The following is a 25,455-nucleotide window of genomic DNA, read 5'->3' as shown; positions in this document are numbered from 1 at the left end:
CCTAACCCTCCCGGGGGGGGGTGCCTAACCCTAACCCCCCCTTCCCCTTGCCTAACCCTAACCCTCCCGGGGGGGTGCCTATCCCTAAGTCCCCCCTGGGAGACCTAAACCTAACTCCCCCCCCTGCGGCTGTCCGCTCACGGCGCCCGGCATCCCTTCGATCGGGATGCCGGGTGCCGGTCTACCGGCATAGGGGTAATGACAGGCGTCTAGATTTTAGACGCCTGTCATTTAACCCTAGCCTGAATTGAGGAGTCGGGAACCCGGCGGTCGGTATTGCGGACGCCGGCATCCTAAACGTATACGCTTCGGATGCATGCCGACGTCGATAAGGAAAAATTATAACAAATAGGTAAAGTCATTTATGGGTCAGGATAAAAAAAGTCAGGATATGGGTATTTGTACCAAAGTCACTTCATATATTGGACCCCATTTACTAACGAGTTTTATCACCAAAACGAGTGATAAATGTCACGGTGTATGATAAATGGTGCTCCAGCCAATCAGCTCCCAACTGTCAACTGTTAGAAAAATGACAGTTGGGAGCTGATTGGCTGGAGCACCATTTATCATACACAGTGACATTTATCACTCGTTTTGGTGATAAAACTCGTTAGTAAATGGGGGCCATTGTTCCATCTATAAGAGTTTCATTTCCAGGGATCCAAGTAGGAAGTTATTCTTGCTTAATTCTCTCGAATCTTATTTAGGGACGTCACACCCAAATCACTCCAATGAATGTAAGAGGTATACAGCAGAGAAAAGCAAAAAAGCTCCACTTAGTGAAATACTATACAACAATTTTATTTTTCAAACAAAAAAATCATAACAATCCACCATAGGAAAATTATCCCAAAAAGTTAAAGATCATAGCAATCCTCCATATAAATACATGTAAGGCGATGTACCGTGTGATTGGGATGCAAGTTTCCAAACAAGCATAAGCTGGAGTCTCCCACACAGTCTCCCGAGACCGACTCGTGGACCTGCCGGCCGTCTGGAAACGTCCCCCCACGGTACCTCAGATAGGTGAGAGATTCCGATTGACACGCCAGTTCTCTGTCCGGATTCAGTGTATACAGAGGTTGGTGGGTGGTTCAGTGCAGCCGCGCTGGTCCTCTGTCGGGGCGGCTGTGATGAAGATGACAGCCGGTGAATAGCTGGAGCCGGTAAATGTACTCGAAAGTAGAGTTTTCCGTTCTGCAGTTCAGACAGGGAGCCGAGTATAGCGATCAGTGGACCCGGGGGGCGTGCCTAACCTAAATCTCCCCCCAGTGGCGCCTAATCCTAACCCTCCTGTCCCTAGTCTAACCCTAACCCTCCCCCGGGGGTGCCTAAACCTAACACCCCCCCCCCCCCTGAAGCAGCTGACTCCTAAAATGCCCCGGACTTACCTCTTCGGGATGGCATCTTATCAGGATTCCGGCGTCGGGATTAAGATAAGCGTCAGTATTTCGACGCCTATCTTAAGTCCCGTGTCAGGCTTGAACCGTCGGCATTTAGACCACTGGCATCTCGTCCGGCGGTCTAATACCTACATCCCCATATAACATATATATTGTTATATAGCATTGAATTTTCTTCATCTGTAGGTGTTAGGTTGTCGCCTGTGATAGTTTAGAGCTTTATTAGAAGTTAGTACATAAGGAAACAGTAATAAGAGATCCATTGGTTTATTGCCTCTTAACCTTGAAACAACCTTCGTAACTTAGCTTAACGTAAACTAAATAAATAACCACACGGACACAAAACAGCTTGGCTAAAAGGTCATAGCTTTTTATTAATAATGAGTTAATTAATTAATTAATTATTTAACATAACCAGAGGTGGCCAAGAGTCGCTGCAACTCAGTTCTAGCTTTCGTATAGCGAATGACTTGGGGGACGACTAAAACGTCCCTCCTCCAGACGCACTCTGGGTGTTAGGGTCACGCTTCCCCCCCTGGGCCAATCTGAAACGCTTCCGCTGCCTGCTATTTTGAGTGACAGAATGAGGTGTATGTGGGTAGTAACAGGGGAAGGTGCTTGAAAACGGGGAGTGGAGATCCGTACGCAGGCGTGCTTAGAGATCAAAGCGGGCGTTTTATGGGTGTGCATAATTAAAACAGCAGCGTCATCAACCACGTAAGTTGGGTGTCTTTTAGCCAAAACTGCTCGCAAGATTGCGGTAGGAAAAACCAACCACAAGACTAGCGAGCAGTTCATACGCTGTTCGATGTACTCGATTAATCTAATAAATAGCGGACATGATGTATGATGCGAGCGGCCAGGGGGCGTTTTTAACAAATAAACGAGCGTATGTTTTGCTCGCTCGTTCAGACATGGAGGCGTCAACAGACCGCAAGGAGCGTACGGTTCATTTGAATAGCCACCCCCTTTTACTGAACGAGCGAGCGCTAATTGCGAGTGGCTCTGAATCAGGCCCTTAGTGCACAACAAAAATATAAGGGTGGGATGGTGGGTTTCAGAAATCCTGTAAAAGAGGCTGAACCTAAGCACAACCCTCCTATAAATCTTAAAACTCCAGCCACACCTACCAAAATGCCCATTGGCCTAAACAACCACCTGACCAACAAGGCTGTGATAACTAACCTTAATAAAAAAAACCAGTCTTCTTATTTATTCTCAAACTTAAACAGCTTTCGCCTTCCATTACAATAATAGTAATGCATGTTTTACCAGGGCAGTTCTAGTTTTTCTTATAAAGCTTTTTCTTTTTTTACCTTAATTATCTTTTAGGGCCATCATTGATTTGCAGTCCCTATCATCCATATTAATAAGGGTGTTTCGTTATTATAATGCTGAGAGACTCCTGTTGTTTTCTGAGAGATCATTTTAGACTTTTGAGGCACAGTCTATGATTATCCAGAGTAGTAAGTGAGGCCTGGATACATCCCAGTAAGTGAGGCCTGGATACATCCCAGTATGTCAGGCCTGGATACATCCCAGTAAGTCAGGCCTGGATACATCCCAGTAAGTGAGACCTGGATACATCCCAGTAAGTGAGGCCTGGATACATCCCAGTAAGTCAGGCCTGGATACATCCCAGTAAGTCAGACCTGGATACATCCCAGTAAGTCAGGCCTGGATACATCCCAGTAAGTCAGGGCTGGATACATCCCAGTAAGTGAGACCTGGATACATCCCAGTAAGTGAGACCTGGATACATCCCAGTAAGTCAGGCCTGGATACATCCCAGTAAGTCAGGCCTGGATACATCCCAGTAAGTCAGGCCTGGATACATCCCAGTAAGTGAGGCCTGGATACATCCCAGTAAGTGAGGCCTGGATACATCCCAGTGAGGCCTGGATACATCCCAGTAAGTGAGGCCTGGATACATCCCAGTAAGTGAGGCCTGGATACATCCCAGTAAGTGAGGCCTGGATACATCCCAGTAAGTGAGGCCTGGATACATCCCAGTAAGTGAGGCCTGGATACATCCCAGTAAGTGAGACCTGGATACATCCCAGTAAGTGAGGCCTGTATACATCCCAGTAAGTGAGGCCTGGATACATCCCAGTAAGTGAGACCTGGATACATCCCAGTAAGTGAGACCTGGATACATCCCAGTAAGTCAGGGCTGGATACATCCCAGTAAGTAAGACCTGGATACATCCCAGTAAGTAAGACCTGGATACATCCCAGTAAGTGAGACCTGGATACATCCCAGTAAGTGAGACCTGGATACATCCCAGTAAGTGAGACCTGGATACATCCCAGTAAGTGAGACCTGGATATATCCCAGTAAGTGAGGCCTGGATAAATCCCAGTAAGTCAGGCGATACATCCCAGTATTTTCCGTACCTTCCCAGTATCCATAATTGAACTATTTTCCAATTTCCTTTCCTGATATATTACGACCCTTTTCACAATACGTCATTAAAGCTCATCTATAAAGGTTCCTTTTACTGACGTCACCTAGTTGTAATTTTTATTATAATTAATGAATCCCATACTATCATGGAGTTTTTATGCAAGACGAGCTCTGTCCGTCTGCCACCAGTGTTACAAAATGTTGTTATGTGGAGGAAGTGACCTCAGTGACTAATTATTTCTTATTCTACATAACTTCCTGCTAACAATCAGACTGAAAGCTCCATAGTGTTTACTAGGAAACAAGATCAGATGTCCAAAGGGAACAGGAAGGAAACATTTCCCCGGAGACTAACCCCAAGATTCATTCGGGGCATTTAAACTTTTCTGTGAAAGGATTTTGAATAAATGAACTGTAAAAAAGAAAACCCCCAAAATAAACAACAAAAAAGATAATTTTAATTAATTTAAAACGACAGATGTATTACATGCATTAATTTCTGTGAATTATATCCTAACTAGTGGCGTTGCACGGGAGCAATTTTGAATTCACGGCGATATTCTTATTTTAACAGAGGTCTTATAAGATTGCCTTGTGGACGAGCTGTGTTTCCTCCTGACATCAAAACAAAAAGATTTTGTTTTGATGTGAGACACGCATAAGGGCCACGTAAAGTTGTGCAACAGAAAAACAGTCTCCACCTAGGTCAACTCCAGCCACGTTAAGTGCCTGTCCCTGTCCTTATATCTCATGCTTGCTGACATTTGGCTCCTTCCTTCCGGGAGGGAGCTGTCGGGCTTACAGGGCTGGGGACGTGATGCAGCCAAAGGGGGCGGGGCCAGGCACATGACGCAGCATTGGGGGCGGAGCATGGGGCGTGACAGCGCGATTGCGTCATCGTGGCTCTGCCCCCTCTTCACAATGCCGTGATTAATGGCATTGTGCAGTGGGGGCGGAGCCACGATGACGCGATTCAGCGCAAATCGAGTCACCGGCCCCCCCTGCTGCCGGGGTTTGTACCTAAAGGCGCGGGGGGGTGTGGGCACATCGCCGGGGGCCGGGAGGATTGCCTGCCTTCCCGGGAGGTCGGGAGCGGCACCCGATTTTCGGGAGGCTCCCGACCAAATCGGGAGGGTAGGCAAGTATATCTATTGTCATGCCAAAGCAGACTCTTATCGGGAATTGGATTCGTTTGAAATAAAAAAATCGTTTTTCAAATAAATTAAATTTAAACTGTAAAAAAAATAGGGAGCAACTTAAATTTTTATGAGTAAAAAGGGTTTTCGTCAGTTTTTCTGGTGAAACTGGATATTATGTATTAATCTCTACGTGGTGTATGATAAAGTCCGTCGTTCTAATATATCTTTAACGGTTTAGGCAGAGTAAGCCAAAACAGCGAATATGTCCTATGTAATGTCATACCTTAGAATCAGTGCTGGGGCTTGTAGTTCCACACACGTCAGTAGTATATTACTTTGCTTCAGATTTCCTTATACATTTTATAATTCAGTACTCACAGTACTGAATTACTGTGAGTACTGAATTAGTGTGTGGCTTTTAATATCCTAACTTACACGAAGTGTTAAGTTATGTTATCCCGTTTATAACCCAACATACTGTATGTACATTTTAAGCTTTATTATAACTTTTTGTCAATTGTTTATAACTGTGTTGGATTCCTTTATAATATATTTATTACATTTTTTCAGAATTCACCAAACCTGCTCTTGCACCAAAGCCACAAGGTGTCGACCCGTTCAGTCCAAAGTATTCGTCTCCACTACTAAAAAGAGTCGGCCTCGTCCATCAAGCAAAATCTATGTCCAGGGGCCCCAAACCTCCCATCGCCCCCAAGCCAGTGTTATCCCCAGCTACAGAGAGGAGGTGTATAGAGGATGAGAATAATTCCTTGAACAAATGTTCAAATGGAGGAGTAGATTGTCCCGTGGAAATCTATGATGCTGATCATTATAGACCAGAGTCAATAGACATGACTTACGAGGACTACATGGCGGTTCCTGAGGGGCAGCTCACAGATGAAGAAAGCACCGACTTTGAATGTGAAAAAAGCTCATGTTCTGAGGGTACCACAGACACTTGGAATGCAATGTCGGCAGAAGGGGACATCATCGATGACACAAGTTTCAGCCCTTCTCAGGCTGGGGAGGAAGATAGTGGACATCCAGATAGCGCGCCATTAAGAGATGTTGAATCTGGAGACTCCACAGAGGTCGAGGACAGTGATAACACAGATGCCCTCAGCTTAAGATCTTCATCTACTGCTGAGGCAGATAGCCTGGTTCCTCATTCTGGCTCTATGCAATTCAAAAATGACCTTGGAGACATGGATGACTTTTTGCCCATGGACAGCAGTGAATGTAACACAGAGCCTGAGGAAGGGGATAGAGATTTTAAAAATAGGGGGCTTGGGGAGGTTATTTTGACAGATATTAGTATGGATTGTCCACCAGTTAACTATGAAACTACAAATGAAGAAGATTCAAATCAAGAGATCTCTTTGGATGAGAGTCTTTGCAATGATTGTTCATTACAAAACCCTGATGATGTTGACAGTTGTGCTTTAACATCTGACCATGAACTTTTATTTACTGATACCACAGAGGAACCCCTAGTCGCTGAAACTGACCAATGTGAAGGGTCTGAACATGCCGTTGCTGCAGAAGTTCTAGATCATGAGGTTGAAAGCACAGAGGACCCCAGTGTTAAGGGTGATGAATCTCATGACCTTATTGAGGAATTAGTCAAGGTCGTAACAGATCCTATTATAGAAGAAGAAAATGGACAAGAAGATAAAGCCGATGCCATGGTCAATGAAACAGATGAGGTAATAGAGGAACCATCAAAGGATGACCTTGAGATTGGAGGGACCACTGAAGAGTCGGGAGGAGCAGGAGGTGACAATATAGATGATAGCTGCCAAATTATTCCTTTTGAAAGTGAGTTTAATGATGATGTGAATGAGTTCTCAGAAGAGCTATTGGATGTTGGAAACAGACCTCAAAAGAACCTCTTTTTGGAGCCATTAATAGAGTCTGAGAATGAACAGAGAGATGATATAGATGATTTTCCTGAGAAAGGACATGTGAACAAAGAAACAAAAGAAGATGACACATTACAACCTTCTGAGGCCATTGCCACAGCTGCAATTGGAGAAGGAAGTAGCTTAAGGGACGATGGTCCAGCAGTAGTCACTCAGGGTGAAATATTTTCAGAGGATGAAGCTGACACAACAGAGGTGACTCCTGAAGATGAGGAAACAGAGGTCAAGGAGCCAACAACAGACACAGCAGAAAACATAGCAGTGACTGAGATAATTGTAGAGCCAGAGGAAGATGAGAGCAACCCTTATGTACTAGAGGACAGTGCAAAGTCCAGAAACAGGAATCTGGTTATTATGGAAGGCTCAGCTAACAAAAACAACGCAGAAGAAGCCACCGACCCTCATTGCACAATGGAGGAATTCAGTAATGAAGGAGACAACCATTTACTTTCCATTGATAGAAAAAACATTGTCACAAGAACAAGATCCTACTCAGGAAAAATACCAGGCAACGTTCCAGAGACTGTGCCTGAAGAAACGGGAGCCGAGATGGACTCCCAGCCTTTAAGTAATGAATCGATAATGAATAACAAGTGTGAAAAGCTGGAATCTAAACATGCAGATTTTCTACGGGCTCTACCCAGGAAGCCAAATCGTTTTATCATGTATCCTAGATCTTACTCTGTAGAAGGCAGGGAAAATGCAGCCTCAATGTATATTGAGTCTGATGTCAGCTTCTCTCCATATATCATTAGTTCCTCTGGTAGCTTTTCACAGAGAAACTACCATACACACAGCGGAATGTCCACACCTACCTCCTTGGTGGATATACCTCCACCATTTGAGCTTGCCAGCATTACAAAAAAGCCAATAACCAAAAGCTCCCCTTCACTCCTGATTGAGAATGATTCTTCTGATAAATCCTTCAAAAAGAAGAAGTCCTCATTCAAGAAGTTCCTCACCTTAAAGTTTAGGAAGAAGACAGAAAACAAGGTCCATGTTGATGTCAACGTGTCCTCTTCCAGGTCATCTTCGGAGTCAAGCTACCATGGCCCGTTCCGGCTAATGGACGGGGACAGGAGAAGCCTTGATCCATCTCCTCAGCTACACAGTCGCTCTGGGATGCATTGTCATCCCGATTCTCCTACTGCCATGCTCTTCTACAAGGACATGAAGAGGAAGGGAACGTCTAAAGCTTTTAGCAGGAGTGTTGCGAGGGTTGAGTCATTCGAGGATCGCTCCAGACCGCCATTCATGCCTTTGCCTTTAACCAAACCCAGGTCAATTTCTTTTCCCAATGCTGACACATCTGACTATGAGAATATCCCAGCAATGAGTTCCGATTATGAAAATGTACAAATTCCCCCAAGGAGGCCGGCCAGAGCTGGGACATTCACTGAATTTTTTGAAGATCCCAGCAGAGCGCTATCTTCTGCCAATGAAAATGATGGATATGTGGACATGAGCAGCTTCAATACATTTGAAATCAAACAACAGACATCTGAGCAAGAGGCCGAAAGGTACTGTATTATGTTCTGTAAGATTTAACTAGTTGTAAGCTATTCTCTTGCTGGTTTACATGTTGCTGAGTGTAAGACTATCTGCGTAAAATCTGCTGGTGACTTTATTGACTATTGGAATGCAGAGAAAACAGGGGAACACGCATTATTTGTGGCAGTAGCTTGCAGTGCCAAATGTACTCTGACCAAATGTTACTTGTTCCAGTTGTCTTTGAATCGTGATAATTAATTGGCTCTCTGTTTACATGGCTCCATGGAGAGAGTTACAGTGGATGGAGATAAAGTAAAAACCAATCAGCTCCTAATTGTCACTTTACAGGCTGTTTGAAAATGACAGGAGCTGACTGGTTGGTACTTTATCTCCATTCGGGTTGAGTACAAGATGCAGTTGCTCGGAATCCCAGTGGTCAGAATCCCGGCGCTGGGTTTCCAACAGGGTTAGTATACCGACACCTGTCGGTAAGTATAGTAACCCGACTCTTAAACCGGACCCTCCCTCCTGCTCCCTAACCCCACTCTAGTGCCTAACCCTCCTACTAACCCCACTACTTACCGTTGGGTTGCCGGTGCCGGGATTCTGACTGGTGTTGGGAATCCGGTGCCGGCATTCTGGCCGCCAGCATCCCGATAGCTGGGATAATAACTACATCCCTTCCACCCACTTTATCTCTCTCCAAGGGGCCTATTCATCACGACATAATTATCACTAGTGATAATTATGTTTTAAACTCGCTATGAGTTTAAAAAATGGTTTGAAAGCATTCATCATGCCTCATTCATCATGCCTCCCTAACAAAAGTATCACTTCCAAACAGCTGCTCTTTTTGTGGAGTCAGCTTTTTGGAAAAGTGATAGTTTTCCACATGTAGCTGAGGTATCCATAAGGATTTCCTCACTGATGCATAGCTCTCCCTCCCTCACTCTCTATACCCCGCTGCCGCTGTATTTCACCTCCTCCCCCCGCGTCCGGCTTGTTGAATGGCCCTGACACTTACTTTTTACAAAAGTTTGTGAAAATGTTCATTTTCACCTGCTTTTGTAAAAAGTAAGTGATGATGAATAGGCCCCCAAGGCTTAGTACATAGGCCCTCATGCAACAGCCAGCGAGTTGCAGTAACGTGCGCTATACTGGTAAAGTAGCTCATAGATTTTTAAGCTACAATAATTAAAAAGACAAAATCTGATTTGAGTTAAATCGCTGGAATCTCGCCTCTTCCAGCAAATCGCGGGCTATTAAGTAAGGGCCACACTGTTTGACCGATATGACGCATTTGAAGGTGTAGGATAGAGTATTATAAAAGTTTATCGTCTTCAGAAGTTGTCTCTCTTCAGTTATAAGTTGGTTTCAGTATTTTATTATTACTTTAAGAGTTTGGCTATTATGTCATGTACATACGTGGTTTTCTAGGTATACTAGGTATGACAATAAAAAAAGGGTTTATATTTTACTAGGCCTATATATGGTATGTCAGTATTTTTTTTTTTTGCATAATAGTAGTGTTTGGATTATTTTATTCACATTTGATATAATATTTGGGGAAGTGTGAAGATTTTCTACTGGTTATTGGAGTGTCAGCACCCCAGACTGGCACACATTGGGCCTGATTCAGAGTTAAGCTGGATACATGACACACTATATGATATCATACATGCCGACTATCTGGCTGCCCCTTCCGGGAGGGAGCAGCCAGATCGGCATTACTGGGGGGCGGGGCCAACAGAAGGGGGCGGGGTCGACAAGATGAGAAGTTTTTTCGGGTGGGGGCGGAGCCACGCGAGCTCGTCATTTTCGCCACGCCCCCGCTACACACTGCCGATATTACAGGCAGTGTGAAGCGGGGGGCGGTGCCAAAATGACGCGAATCGCGTCACCGCCCCCTTAGCTGCCGGGAGACTTGCGGTGGGACAGGAGGGGTCGGCAGCAGCCGGGAGACTTGCCTGCCATCCCGGGAGGTCGGGAGCGGCACCCGATTTTCGGGAGGCTCCCGACCAAATCGGGAGAGTAGGCAAGTATGTATGATATATAAAGCATATTTGGTACTTTCGACCAATCTGCCCGACCATCGTATAGTGTGTACCCCCAATCCGTCGTTTTCACCCTTGGTTCATCGCCTCATCCCAACAATTTGGTGGTGTTACTGTTAAGGTGCATACACACACAACGATTTTTTGAGCGATTATCATTAAACGATATCGTTTAACGATAATCGTTTTAAAAAATCGTTCACTTTCTGAGTGAAACGATGAACGATTATTGTTCATGCGCGTTCACGTTTGTAGTTTGTAGTTCAGTCAGACTTGTCAACTCAACGATTTTCAGTAAGGTAATATGCAAAAATCGTTTGTAGTTCTAAAAAATCGTTCATTACATTTAACTGAACATAGTAAATGAACAACTTTAGTAAACGATTTTAGTTCATTTTTTCAAGGGAGAAAATCGCTTACTAAAATCGTTCATTAACTAAATCGTTGTGTGTGTATGCAGCTTTACAGTCCATAATTAGCACCTAACCAGGGATAGTGTGTCTCTATTCTCATTAGATGTGGCAGTAGGGCCGTCCTGCCTGAGCTAAATGTTTTCGTTTTAGATGTGGCACCATGTGGCAATGACCCGGGTTTGAGCTCTGATGTAAAAGGCATATAATATACAAAAAAACTATTCTGCCAAATGTTCTGGTTTAAACATGATTCCTTTGGGCTGCGCGGATATATCACATCATTTACACCGCAATTTACAAGTAGGAGAGTCCAGCTATCGGATATAATAGCTTCTTGAGTTTCTGTGATGCGGGTGCGATGTCTTGCGGCAATTAGCAGGCACCGGGGGTGTTAGTTGCCTTTTGTCTTGTGTTACTCAGCTAGTGATTACTTCTGAAACAACATAATTGCTGTGTCTGATGGGCTGTACTGCGGCACCAGGAGCTTTATCTGCTGACTAAGCCGGCTATAATTTTCCCATAGGGTTCCCAGGCTGCATCTACACACAGTGACTGGGTAATATCACATACAGCGTTACCCATTGTCTGCTGCCTGGATGCATCCTGGAATGTCAGTTTGCACTGTTAGGTGTTCTGCTGTGGTGCAATAATAAATGAATTATCTTAGTGTAACTCTGATTGGATAATGGCGAATTATGTCATTGAGGAGGAGGAGCAAGTGTTTGAGTCAAATTAGACTTGCAGAGTATTGCTCCCAAGATGATGTATGTACAGCAAAGTGGTTCCCCTCAGGAAAACCATCTTACAAATATCCATATTTGACTATAGCAGAATTAACCACTTGCCTGACTAGTATTCTTAGCAAAAACCACTCATAAACTGTCGGTTTTTTTCTGATTCAATTAGGTCAAGAACATCTATTTATAATTTATACAATACAGTTTGGTTGTGGATTGAAAGATCTACAGTAAAAAGGTAGACAATGTCCAGATGTTAGACAGGCAATAGGTCAACAGGGACAAAAGGTCGACAGGACAGGGACAAAATGTTGACACACTAAAGGTCGACATGTAAGAAGGTCGAAAGGCACAAATGGTCGACAGGATCACAAGGTCGACCTGCATATGGTCGACATGGATGTGGTCAACACATCTGTTTTTTTTGTTTTCTAACCCTAATCTTCACCCTAACCCTCCCCTTGGTGCCTAACTCTAACCATCCCTCCTGGTGCCTAACAGTCGGGGTAGGTGCTTGACCCTAACCTTCCCTTCTAGTGCCTAACCATCTCTCCTGGTTCCTAACCGTTGGGGTGAGTGTCTAACCCTAACCGTAGGGGTAAGCTCCTAAACCTAACCCTCCGGTAAGTGCCTAACCCTAAATGTATTTATTTAAAAAAAAAAATGTTTTCGACCATTTTCATTGTGACCATTTGCACAACGACCTTTTGTCCCTGTCAACCATTAGTACATGTCGACCTTTTTACATGTCGACCTTTAGTGTCACAAACGTTTTGTTCCTGTTGACCTTTTGTCCCTGTAGACCTATTGACTGTCTTAACATCTGGTGTCTATCTAGACATTGTCTACCTTTTTAATGTAGATCTTTACCGGATACCCACAATTTTAGTAATTTGTTTTTAAACACATTAATATTGATTTTTAACATATCGGTCATCGATATATCGATATATCAGACTATCGATGATCGGACCATTGCGACAGAGCGAATTTGCATTTCCACAGCGGCTGCTCAGGAGTATACACTAGAAGGGGCTGAGGGCTGCTTTATGTACATTTCCTCGGTGACTGTTCCTCCCTGTAGCCGCCGGGTAGGGGGTCCTGCCATGCTGCCCGATCAGTAGTGATCAGCTGGATGGGACTGAGAGGTCCCTCTGCAGGGCTGGCTCTAGGGGTGTTCGACCAGTTCGGTCGCACAGGGGCGCCACCCGTAGAGGGTGCACCCCTCCCCCACTGTCCCGATTTCAGCACTGTCCTGCTGTTCCAGCTGTGGGCCGAAGTGGCCCGCGGGTGGTCATATCGGGAGGTTAGGGACCCCCACCACCGCAGCTGTACAGGACCCCCGGAGTGTGATTGGATGCAGCGCGCGTGCGCGCGGCATCCGTTCACTGATGGAAAAGGGCTTTACCCCCAGCTTTACCCCCAGCCTGACGTTATTTGGAGGCGTGCCATGCGGGCAAGCCTCCAAATAATGTCACGTAGGGGGCGTGGCCTATGGTAATTAGGCCATGCCCCAATTTCAGACGCAATGAAAGGGCGCCTCGTTAAGGGCCGGCACAGGGTGCTCCGATCCCTGGAGCCGGCCCTATCCCGCTGTCATTGACGGCTGCTTGAAGATCATCTTCGGCGGCCGCCCAGTGTGCGTTTCTCACTGGTCGCATTGTTTGCGACCATGTCAGGTAACGCACAGGCTGGCATGGTGTCAGGAAAGTGGTTAATTAGATGAAGATTTTGATTGATTAGCCCCTGATTCAGCTTTGATGGCGATAGGACCTCTCCATTTGTTGCGGATTCGCAATGTGGTGAAGATGTGGTTTCTGAGTGGTCGGTTTATCAAGACGCCACTTAAATGAAAATTTTCTTTCGCCAGCGCCGCTCACAGCAGTGATAGAAAATTATTTAAAATAGCTTGCGTCCCTGGAGTCAATGGCCGACTCAGTCGGCTGTCTAACAGCACATGCGTGAGCCGGCTTACCATCCTGCACGTGCACTTGGGCTTCCACCTCCAGACTCATGTAAAAAAAATATTTGGCAATATCCGATCATGGCCATACCGGCTATGGGGCTTATTTAATAGGGAGAAGACGGACAGATTTAGCGCGTCTCTCCCGAACAGCATCACATTTCTACACCTAACCTTCCCCTCTACTCTGGTAGCGGAATCAGTATGATTTACTGCCGGGCCCCTGGCCGGCGGTTCAAATCCCGACAGCGGCAGCCCGACAAGGATGAAAATCCTGATCGTCCCCCTAACCCTCCCTTAGGGGTGCCTAACCCTAACCTGCCCCCCAGTGCCTAACCAAACTGCACAAAAAATATGGTAGTTGCTCAAATCAGCTAATTGCAAAGCACAGGTGCTTGTAAAGGGCGGGGTTTACACTGAACACAGAAAAAAGAGATTTGCCCCCCAGCACACTGCAGCAAAAACATGATAATAGAGATTTAGAGGTATTAGTTACATACATTTCATATATTTGTATGTTCAATGTATGTAACTAATACCTCTAAATCTCTATTATCATGTAGGATTTAAGTATTGTTTTTGCTGCAGTGTGCTGGGGGGCAAATCTCTTTTTTTTTCTCCCCCCCAGTGCCTAACCCTAATCCCCCCCCCCCCTCTAAGCGCCTAAACCTAACCCCCACCTTCTCCGCCCCGTAACCCTAAGTCCCCCCCGGGGGTGCCTAACCCTAGCCCTCCCTCCCCATAGCTTAACCCTAACCTCTCGGGGGGGTGCCTAAACCTAAGTCCCCCAGGGGGGGTGCCTAACCCTAACCTCCCCACGGGGGTGCCAAACCCTCCCTCCCCCTACCCTAACCCTATCCTCCCGAGGGGGGGCCTAACCCTAAGTCCCCCGGGAACCCTAAACCTAACCCTCCCCCCCGGCGGCTGTCCGTGCTTGGCGCCTGGCATCACTTCGATCTGGATGCCGGGCGACGGTCTCCCGACGTCAGTAAACTGACAGGCGTCTAGATTTAGATGCCTGTCATTTAACCCTCGCCGGGATTAAGCAGTCGGGAAACCGGCTGTCGGGATTAAGTCTGCCGGCTTCCCGACTACATACCCTGGCAGCAGAGGGGTTAAAAACCGGTCTATACACCAATCACCGAAGGACGAACGCTGTCCCCGTTTTGCCTTCTCATTAAAAATAAAAGAGAACATTTGAGTTTTATTTTTCGAAACTCAGCGATTTAAGTGAAGAGAAGTCATTTTAGACAGGTGGTCCCCCAATAATGATTATGGAATAAAACCATTCTGAGGAACAAAAGCTCCAGGGCTGTCATTCAGCTCAAACTATAATTGTTCCTCTTCGTTTAAACTTCTTATTTAATAGCTGTTTAATGGCGTTGCGCAGTGATTGTGTTTCTCTCCACTATCTCGCGCTTCCTCCATTATGAAGGAATCTGCTGTAAGGATCAATAACAATAACAATTCTTGATGTCTATATACATCGGTTTGGCTCTCTACACCATCGCTATTTCTTGCGTTTCGCCAATGTTTGTGCTGTCTCTTAATTAAGTGTAAACCTGGGCACGATTGCTAGTTGCGCCACCGAATAAATCTTTCTGGCCCTCATTTATGACATGTACCCGTTGTGTAGCCCAAAACACCTTGATTTTGTACCATTACATTTCATTGCGGGAATGGCAGCCTCTAATAATGTTTTTTTTTTTTAGCGTGAATAGTCAATTATTTTCTACTTTGAATGCGCTTAAGTTAGCTAAGAAGTTGCGCAGTCCTTTGGGTAGTCCCTCACACCCTGGTAAGAGTGGGTGGGTCTCCCGCATACCGCAAATGGGCAGATAATACTGGGAATTCTAGGTCCAAATGGAGGATGCAATCGGGAAGCCGGCTGACATTATACCGACAGCCGGCTTCCCGACTGTCATATCCCGGCGAGGGAGAAATGACCGGCGTCTAGTTGTAGACACCGCTCATTTTACCAACGCTGGGAGACCGGCGCCCGGCATCCCAATCAAAGGGATGCCGGGCGCCGCGAGAGGACAGCCGCAGGGGGGGGTTAGGTACCCCCACTCGGGAGGTTAGGGTTAGGCTGGGGGAGGGAGGGTTAGGCACCTCTTGGGGGAGGTTAGGGTTAGGCACCCCCCCCGGGGGACTTAGGTTTAGGCAGCGGGGAAGGGGGGGTTAGGTTTAGGCACTTGGGGGGGAGGATAGGGTTAGGCACCCCTAAGGGAGGGTTAGGGGGGTAGGTTAGGTTAGTTAGTACTTACCTGGGGACGATCGGGATTTCCAGCACTGTCGGGCTCCGCTGCCCGGATTTCTTCCTTTGTCGGCCTGACGCTGCCGGGATCGAACTGCCGGCCATGCGGCTGGCGGTATTACATACCGATTTCCCATATGGAGGGGTTGGGGCTAGGATGATGAGATTCGTATAATTTTAGTCCTTACCCTTCCCCACGGACTCGCGATTCATGGTATTTTGTTGCGATTGTAGATAGGGCCTAATGTCGCAAAGAGCCCGGCCCACCAGAAAGGCGCCTCAACGTCCCAACTACGTCTACACATCATTCAACGTTTACATTTTTCTCCTAAAATACAACTTGATGTATCATCATATATGTTTGAAATTTGTCAGGAGAGTGACGGCCATTGGCCCATCACGGCTTTCATTAGTACTTGTGTCTCTTGTCACAGTGCACCCAGAAATAAGACGTAACCACAGAAGGGTAACTGAAAGCTGCAAAATGCATCACAATAAAAGCATTTAACGAGCCTCGATCACTGGCACGAAAATGTTGTTAGCAAAACCGCATCCTTTAGCGAGTGTAACAGTGTACGTTTTCCTGCAAAGCAGCGAGCTCCCTAAAACAATGCGCCCCTTACACATCTTTACCTATCGAGGAACTCTAACCCTGCAGAATGAATGGCGAGGTACATCGCATCCCGAATACGATGCGTCATGCATTCCGCTATTCGTGGATTATAGCTCACCCTGATGTACTAATAACAAGGGCTCCAAAAAGGAGCTTGTCCCTGAGGTGTGTAAGTGAAAGTAGCGCTTATGTGATCGCTTCAATCCTCCTTTGGGAGCCATTTTGCACATACACGGTTTGCTGATTGCGCATGCGTGAGATGTGACTGTCGGGGACTGAAACGACGGATCCACCTCTGGTTGTGTTTGCAAAGTGTGGCCAATAGGCGACAACGGCTATCGCCATCTGGAGATGGCGTTATCTCCCGCGATGCATTCCGGAGCTTGGTAAATTTGGCAAAAAACAGCCCCCCCATAGTTGCTTTTGCTTCTACAGCGGAACCGGATCCCCCAAATATTAATAGATAAATACAGGGGCGTATCTATAATGGGTGCGGGGGCCCCGCAGACCCTGCACCCATAATATTACTTACCTCTTCGGAATCCCACATCGACGCGGGGGTCCGGCACTGTAAAACGACTGGAAAATGCAATTTTCCCGTCGTTTGCGCATGCGCAGTCCAGGGAAAATGGCCGCGGCTGCCATTTTCCAGGTGACTTGTGCATACACTATAGACTCTGCACACACTCTAGTGCCCAGAGTCTAGAACTCCGACGCTGGCCGCGCACAGCTCAGTGCGCTGCCGGCCGCCGGACAGAGAGGAGGGGGCCGGTGTCGGAGACTGCACACGGACCCCGTCCTCTCTAGAAACGCCCCTGGATAAATCTACCCCTATATATGGGAAAGGAGACGTGAAAATCAGAGCTTCCTTGCACTCAATAATGTATATAATGTTCTCTATAATCAGAAAGGACCATTGTCACAGACAATATAGGAATAGGAGTAATATGAATGGAGTACCTATACCAATATATAGCACATAGCTCAAGGGAATCCCTTTAAGTGGAACATTATTTCCCATCCCTCCTTATTTGCGACGAGATAATTTTATCTTGGCTGGGAAAAGATCCTGTGGTTTTCCTGTTCTGGACGTTACGGATGTAAATACGTTTTTTTTTTTTTAAGTGCCATAAATAAGAGATGAAAATAGGTCTTTTCATGTGTCTCTCGGCCCGTTCTATCTCCGGCTTGTTTTGATCTTTTCCAAAATAACCGCTCTCGCCATTTGGAAGATCTGTGACGAGGGTTCGCGAAAAGAGGAATATCGGAGACAGGGCGCTATAACTTCCCTTCTGGGCTGTTATATACAGCAAAGGGGGCGTAATAGTGCAACAGTTTATATTCACAAGGAAATATTTATTCCTTAGCAATTATACTGCGGAAACAACATCTGAACGACAAAATAATGTTACTACTCTAAGGGGCTGATTCAGGGTCGGACACAGTTGCAGTTGAGGCTGCGGCTTTATGGTAATGCCGTGGCCGATAGGCATCCTAATGAGATGTCCACCGGCTGTGGCTCAGTTTCCACCGATGTGAGTACAAAGACCCACCTTCGGTGCACCAACGCCTGGTCTGTCTGACAATGCACCTGCCTGTGGCATAGAATGTCTGACTGACCATGGCAGCCAGTGTCAGACACTGGCAAGACAACCATGGCAGCCAGTGTCAGACACTGGCAAGACGGCAAGACAGCGACATGCACGCGACTGCCACCCCTCCCACTCAGTTACCACCCAGAAACGCCCATCGAAATTGCACATAACTATCGCGGTGCATGCACAGTAAGGCCTGGACGCATCGGCAGCGAGAAAACATTGGAAACTTTCGCCCAATAGTTTCCCTGCGTCCACTTCTCATTCACTCTTGTAGTGATAATTTGGGTTCCATTGCAATTTATTAGTCACTTTATTTTACAATGGAATTTTGGAAAACTCCACTCATTAATCTACGGTAAATACAAATACGCAGAACATTCTGGCTTTTTGTCCATGATAACTTATGTTATAACGATGTGTTTGGTATTTAAAGATAATGGGCCTGATTTTAAATCGCGCTCAGTGCCGATATTTGCACAAACGGTCGATCTCTGTCTGAGTAGCTAAAAAGTTGCACAGCGCCAACGTCCCTCAGTGTGCGCACAGAGGCCAGGGCCGCAACTAGGGGGGGGGGGTTGAGGATCACGTGCACCGGGTGCCAGATTGCAGGGGGTGAAAAAAGCTGACTCGAAGTGGCTTGCGGGCTGCAGATTCAGAAAACAGCCATCCAAAAATGGCCGCCGCCAAAGAGGAGACAAATGCTAGAGGTCCTTACCGGCCCTCTAGTGTCTGTCTCTTCCTTGGCGGTGGCCATTTTTGGATGGCCGTTTTCAGCAGATTCAATGCGGACTACCGCCCGCATGGACTCTGCTGAAAATGGCCATCCAAAAATGGCCACCGCCTAGGAGGAGACAGATGCTAGCGGTCCTACTGGACCTCTAGTGTCTGTTAGGCCAGCGCAGTGCACACAGTGTTCCCAGCACCGGAACGCTGGCGCTGCTGGGAGAAGATGCTGAAAGCTGCATCTTCTCCCCTGAAATCCCATGGCAACGAGCATGAAACCCCTGGCAATGAGCATAAATCCCATGGCAATAAGCATGAAACCCCCTGGCAATAAGCATGAAACCCCATGGCAACGAGCATGTAACCCCTGGCAACGAGTATGGAAATGGTAATGAGCATAAAACCCCTGACAACGAGCAGATAATTTTAAAGTAGTTAGAAGCCTTACTGTGGGATATAAAATGGTGTCGGGCAGATATGTAAGTGGCACTTTGGTAATAGGCATTACAGTGTGTGGCATAATGTGTAATGGGCATTATGGTGTGTGGAGTAATGTAAGTCACTATACCAGGGACGTCTGAGTAGTGCACTGCCTTATGGAGGAGCAAGGACAAAATCCAGGTACGGGAAGGGAGGGGGCGCAAAATTGCTGCCTTGCACCGGGTGACAGATATCCTAGTTTCGGCCCTGCAGAGGCGCAGCTGCAGTTGAGATGCGCGGTCTCAGAAATGCGCTGGGCATTCCTGGACGGTGACTGAGAGATGGCGTTACCCATCGGGACGAAGTACATTCAGTTTGTGCTTTATACATATGGAGAATGCGGTAGAACCCCCGAAAATGCGTTGTTTACCGCATTTTCCCCTTTAGTATATTCCGCCCATAGAGAGTTATTCGTTCCCCCCCCCATGTTTTTTAACCATTATCACACGCAGGGAGAGGATGCATTTTTACCTTCACCCCATTTAATTTATTCCTTATTTCCCCTTTATCAGAAGTGTAGGATTAAAGCACTCTCCGCGTCTGTACCAGTATAGGGCTGGCACGGACAGATCTATTCAATTTATAGTATGATTTTTCGTTGCGAGCAGGTAAAAACCCTGAAACTGCATTTTCGGCTGGTTTAGCGCATTTTCCCTTTTAGTACATCCCGCCCTTACAGCGGGATTCAGCAACGTGAGAAATGCGGTCAAACCCGAAAATATGGATTTGACCGCATTTCTCATATGCACCGAGCCTCAGATGGCGTTACCCTATAGAAGCCTATGAACTTCTATCAGGAGAGTGCTGTGAGAGAGATCCAATACGATCCCTCCCAGCAACCCCCGCAGGACACATAGATTCGGAAGTCCATCCATCGCAAAGGGCCACTCTTACCAAGAGAGCGGCCCTTTGCGGTGTTCATCATGCACACCAGCGTTACCAATGCCAGCATGCGAGCGATGGGATGCATGGCATTCCGAATGCGATGGTCATGCATCCTGCCCATTGTGTTTGTTGACATTGGGCATGATTCAGAGCCGCTCGTAAGCGGCCGCTCGTTCGTTCCGAGCGATGTTTGCCCAACTGCGCATGCGTACGGATCGTAATACGCATGCGCAAACCTGTCAGTGCGGGCGAAAATCGTTTGTTCGCTAAATAGCGAATGACTGCTATTTTGAGTGACAGGAGGAGGCGTATGTGGGTGGTAACAGGGGAAGGTGCTTGAAAACGGGGAGTGGAGATCAGAACACAGGCGTGCTTAAAGGTCAAAACGGGCGTTTTATGGGTGTGCATAATTAATACAGCAGCGTCACTGACCACGTCACTGGGTTATTTTATAGTCAGAACTGCTCGCAAATTTGTGGTAGGAAAAAGCACCCACAAGAATAGCGAGCAGTTCATACGCTGGTCGATGTACTCGATTAATCTAATAAATAGCGGACATGACGTAGGATGCGAGCGGCCAGGGGGCGTAGTTATCCAAAAAACGACCTCAAGTTTTGTTCGCTCGTTCAGACCTAGAGGCGTGAACAGACCGCAAAGAGCGAACGGTTCATTTGAATAGCCACCCCTTTTTTTGGAACGAACGACCGCAAATGGCGACCGGCTCAGAATCGGGCCCATTGTGACTGCCGGTACATCATATGGATCACATGATGTTGCGCACAGCTGAACACACATTGTGGAGACTTGAGCACCGTCCATGAATTAGGAGATAATGGGCAAAATTTACTAAGCGGCGGTTTGACGGCAGTTTCTATTCTATTCTAAGCCCCGGCGGTTTGGTGGCGGTTTCTATTCTTTTCTAAACCCCGGGGGTCTGGTGACGGTTTTGCAGCAGTTTCTAAATGACAGTTTTGCAGCGGTTTTGGCCTTAGTAAATCTGCGTATAGCAAAACCGCCACCAAACCCACAGTCAAAACACATTTTAGAATAGAATAGAACGGGGCTGTCATTTAGAAACTGCTGCAAAACCGTCACCAGACCCCCGGGGTTTAGAATAGAATAGAAACCGCCACCAAACCCCCGGTGTTTCGAATGGAATTGTAACCGCCACCAGACCCCCGGGGTTTAGAATGGAATTGTAACCGCCACCAAACCGCCGGGGTTTAGCATAGAATAGAAACCGCCGTCAAACCGCCGCTTAGTAAATTTTGCCCCTTTGAGTTACCCTATAGAAGCCTATGGGCTTCTCTCTGCAGAGTGCTATGAGAGGGATCCAATCCTCCCAGCACTACCAGCGGTGCGAGCATCCTTCTGCAGATGCACAGAAGGACGCCAGTGGGACTTCTGGGTCGTTGACCTGGAGGTCCCTCATTCGCAAAAGACCGATTTTTACCGCTACCACTGAACGCCTTAGGTTGGAGTCTCCATGTCACAGTGGCATCCATCCCTTGACTGGTCTTCGTAGGGCTAGAACCTGTTTGGGAAGAGAGGGCATAAAAAAGACCAGTGTGCCCCTCCTTCCAGAGATGACCTGGCTGTTCCGGGCTGTGTGGACCAGGCTAATTAACAAAATCAAGACCCTTTGAGTGACAGCTCTGCTACCTCACTGGTCCCAGTATACGGGTAACATATAACGTAGTATAAGAAGATAATAAGCACAATCAGTTTTTATAAAATAAAATAAAATAAAAATTTGAGTGGAAATAAAACTGTAACAACCTCTCCTCTTCCCTTCATAGTGTAATGGGAAATTCTTCTATCTTTATACTCTACATAGGAAAAGGGAAACACTTTATAACTGGCTAAACTGTTTGGCAAAATTGTCAGCGCTGACTGACCGTCACCTGAATTGACCCGAGAGTTTCATTAGTCGCTCAGTTAACCACACCTGTGTTCCCACTTGCCAACCAATCGTACAGCATGGAGCGTGGCTAGCATGGAAATATGTTTCCCATGTCCAGGATAATTCCACATATAAAAAAGATTTGCAATAATACAAGTTATTATGTCTCGTAGTTATGTCTCTCTATTAAATATCTCATCTTCTTTTCTCGGTCTGTAGCAATCCATAGGCTGAATCAACAACTAAAACCCTTATGGACTGTCGGACCGCCCCCGAGGAGCACCCGAGACTAAATTAGAATGTCGTCGGTCACGGACATATCGCATCTGCGCTGCAGCACAAGAGATGGCCGATATATCTGCAAATATATCGGCGCATCTTCCTGCGTGTACGGGCAGTCAGCCGCCCATCCATACACTTGCTGCAGGGATCGCTGGTGAATTCAAATGCCCGCCCAGTTGTGATGTCAGGAAACGCACATCGAGTGGCCGATCGGTAGCTTACATGATTGGCCACTGTGTCGGCGGATCAGTCGGCACAGTGTGTACCCGGCTTTAGACACAAGATGCGTCCAACTCTGAAAGGGAGATGCACTAAAGCCTTGGAAAGTGATAACGTGGAGAGTGATAAAGTACCAACCAATCAGCTCCTAACTGTCATGTTACAGGCTTTGTTTGAACAATGACAGCTAGGAGCTGATTAGTTGGTACTTTATCACTCTGCAAGGCTTAGTGCATCTCCCCCATCTGAATGAGGTCCTTTATGTCATATCACAATTGCATCTGCCGAGACCTGAGTCCCTAATTGTCACAGCAGATTTCCAGAGTGACGCACTCACCAGGTCCAGGTTATCTCAGCTCCAGTGATTTGCCATCATGCCATGTTTTCAGGTTCATCTATCCAAGCATTTTGGATTATGCTTGGATAGATGTCGACTGAAAGTAGGAGCGACATAGATTAATATTCCTTCTCCATATTAAGGGTCTATAAAGGACTCCTGGACACAAATCTCAGTAAGTATAGTCCATCCCAACATCATGTGGGCAAAAGACATAGGACCTCATTCAGACCCGCTCACAAGCGCTGAACGCTCGCAAGCGGGTCGATGTTTAAGCCCTGTGCGCATGCGCAGCGGCCGCACTGCGCGTGTGCAAACCTCAAAGCGAGAGAGAAATTCTCTCGCTCCGGAGCTCACTAAAAAAGGGGCGGCTGTCGATGTTGATTGACAGCTCGACCCGTTTTGTAGGCGTGGCGGGGTGGTGGTTTCATAAACTGAGGCGTTCCTTAAGGAACGCCTGCCGTTTTGTGGGCGGCCGCACTGACATCAGCAGTGATGTCAGTGGGGAGCTTCCTGCTCGATCAGAGCAGGAAGCTCCCTGGGGCTTGCGGTTGCCGAGACCCAACCTTAGGGTCTCGTCGCAAGCCCCGATGGTCTTGACCATCGCGACCATCAACCTGGTTGGTCGCTAAAGTTGTGGGTGGTAACCCACAGCTTAGCTAGCGACCAGGAGGCCGCACTTGAAAAGCCAAGCGGCCGCCCTCATTCTGAATGAGCGCTCGCATTTTGCGAGCGCCTCTGAATGAGGGCCATAGATTTGTAAGATCTGATAGATGCAGGCGCAGGGAGGGTGTCAGTCCTCTCGGTGCCATCACTCTCTGGAGACTATTTTTATTAAAGCCCTTTTGTGGTCAATAATTATTGGGTCTATTCATGTAAAACATGAAGTGGCTAACGAAAAATATCACTATATATTGCATCACATCAAAGTGATACATAATGATGTTTAGTAGCCATACATGTAGACTTACCTGTCCAGCGCCTTCGTGCGTTGTCCTGCCCCACCGCAATCCCTGGTAGCTGTGAGAAGACAGACTTATCGGGTGCTCCGCCGTCTGATAGCAGCAGGTCAGGTCAGCCCTGCTGCATAAAGGGGGCACTGGGCAAAAGGGGGCGGAGTCAGTGCCGGGTTTCGGGCAGAGATCAGGGAAGTTGAGTACTTCCCTGCTCTGTTCTTTTCTCTGTACAGATTACGGCATCCTGAGCTGTATCTATGAATTGCAATACATACACAAAGCGGGGGGCTGCTGGGGAAGGAATAACCTTCAGGGGTTCTGTATGAATTGACGAAGGCACTGAAAAGCCCTGTTTTTTTAAGCTAAACAGAATAGACCCCTATGTGAGCTATTTAATAACGGTGTATGGCAGCAGATATCAGGTCTCTCTGTCTCTGATAGCAGCAGCAGTCCCCATAGCGCTTGTCAGAGCTTGGCCCCAATAGCTACCGTCCATACTTGCACATGTTCCTGCTTGATGGCAGCGCATACGCATTAGACAAGGCGGGTCTGTTACCGCAAGGTGATGGCGTCATCTATCACATTGATCTTCACTGGGACGGGCTCCGATAAGAGAATCTTCATAAATTGACAGGAAAACTATTTATTTTTGCAATATGTAGCAACAGGAAATGATAGTTATCGGGACAAAGTTGTGTGGCATGAGGGGTCTCAGCCCTCTGAGTGCCATCTCTCCTCAACTTCCTCAGTCTTCTCTCTGTTGGTGGTCTCAGACCTCTGTGTCATCTCTCTGTTAGTAGTGTGAGACCTCTCAGTGTCATCTCCCTGTTGGTGGTCTCAGACCTCTCAGTGCCATCTCTCTGTTAGTGGTCTCAGACCTCTCAGTGCCATCTCTCGGTTAGTAGTGTGAGACCTCTCAGTGTCATCTCTCTGTTGGTGGTCTCAGACCTCTGTGTCATCTCTCTGTTGGTGGTCTCAGACCTCTCAGTGTCATCTCTCCGTTAGTAGTGTGAGACCTCTCAGTGTCATCTCCCTGTTGGTGGTCTCAGACCTCTCAGTGCCATCTATCTCTTAGTAGTGTCAGACCTCTCAGTGTCATCTCTCTGTTGGTGGTATCAGACCTCTCAGTGTCATCTCTGTGTTGATGCTGTCAGATCTCTGTGTCATCTATCTCTTAGTAGTGTCAGACCTCTCAGTGTCATCTCTCTGTTAGTAGTGTCAGACCTCTTAGTGCCATCTCTCTGTTAGTAGTGTCAGACCTCTTAGTGCCATCTCTCTGTTGATGCTGTCAGATCTCTCAGTGTCATCTCTCTGTTGATGCTGTCAGATCTCTCAGTGGCATCTCTCTGTTGATGCTGTCAGATCTCTCAGTGGCATCTCTGTGTTGGTGGTGTCAGACCTCTCAGTGGCATCTCTCTCTTGGTGGTGTCAGACCTCTCAGTGGCATCTCTCTCTTGGTGGTGTCAAACCTCTCAGTGGCATCTCTCTCTTGGTGGTGTCAGACCTCTCAGTGGCATCTCTCTCTTGGTGGTGTCAGACCTCTCAGTGGCATCTCTGTGTTTGTGGTGTCAGACCTCTCAGTGGAATCTCTCTCTTAGTAGTGTCAGACCTCTCAGTGGAATCTCTCTCTTAGTAGTGTCAGACCTCTCAGTGTCATTTCTCTGTTGGTG

At 46.9% G+C, this 25,455-nt stretch overlaps 1 protein-coding gene across 5 annotated transcripts in view; it reads left to right on the top strand.

The window, feature by feature from the left end:
- The window catches only part of FGD5 (FYVE, RhoGEF and PH domain containing 5), a 210,243-nt gene that overhangs the window by 53,266 nt on the left and 131,522 nt on the right, over positions 1 to 25,455 (top strand). For all 5 annotated transcript variants that reach the window (XM_088450251.1, XM_088450249.1, XM_088450248.1 and 2 more), the window contains exon 2: positions 5,523 to 8,394. In XM_088450251.1, the coding sequence (XP_088306377.1) occupies positions 5,633 to 8,394 (2,762 nt within the window). In that variant the 5' untranslated portion in view covers positions 5,523 to 5,632. The remainder of the gene's footprint in view (positions 1 to 5,522; positions 8,395 to 25,455) is intronic.

Source organism: Taudactylus pleione, unplaced genomic scaffold (genome assembly GCF_031769625.1).
Source record: "Taudactylus pleione unplaced genomic scaffold, aTauple2 ptg000512l, whole genome shotgun sequence".
Lineage (NCBI taxonomy): Eukaryota > Metazoa > Chordata > Amphibia > Anura > Myobatrachidae > Taudactylus > Taudactylus pleione.
The sequence above is the reverse complement of the archived record's forward strand: the minus strand, read 5'-3'. Positions and strand labels throughout refer to the sequence as shown.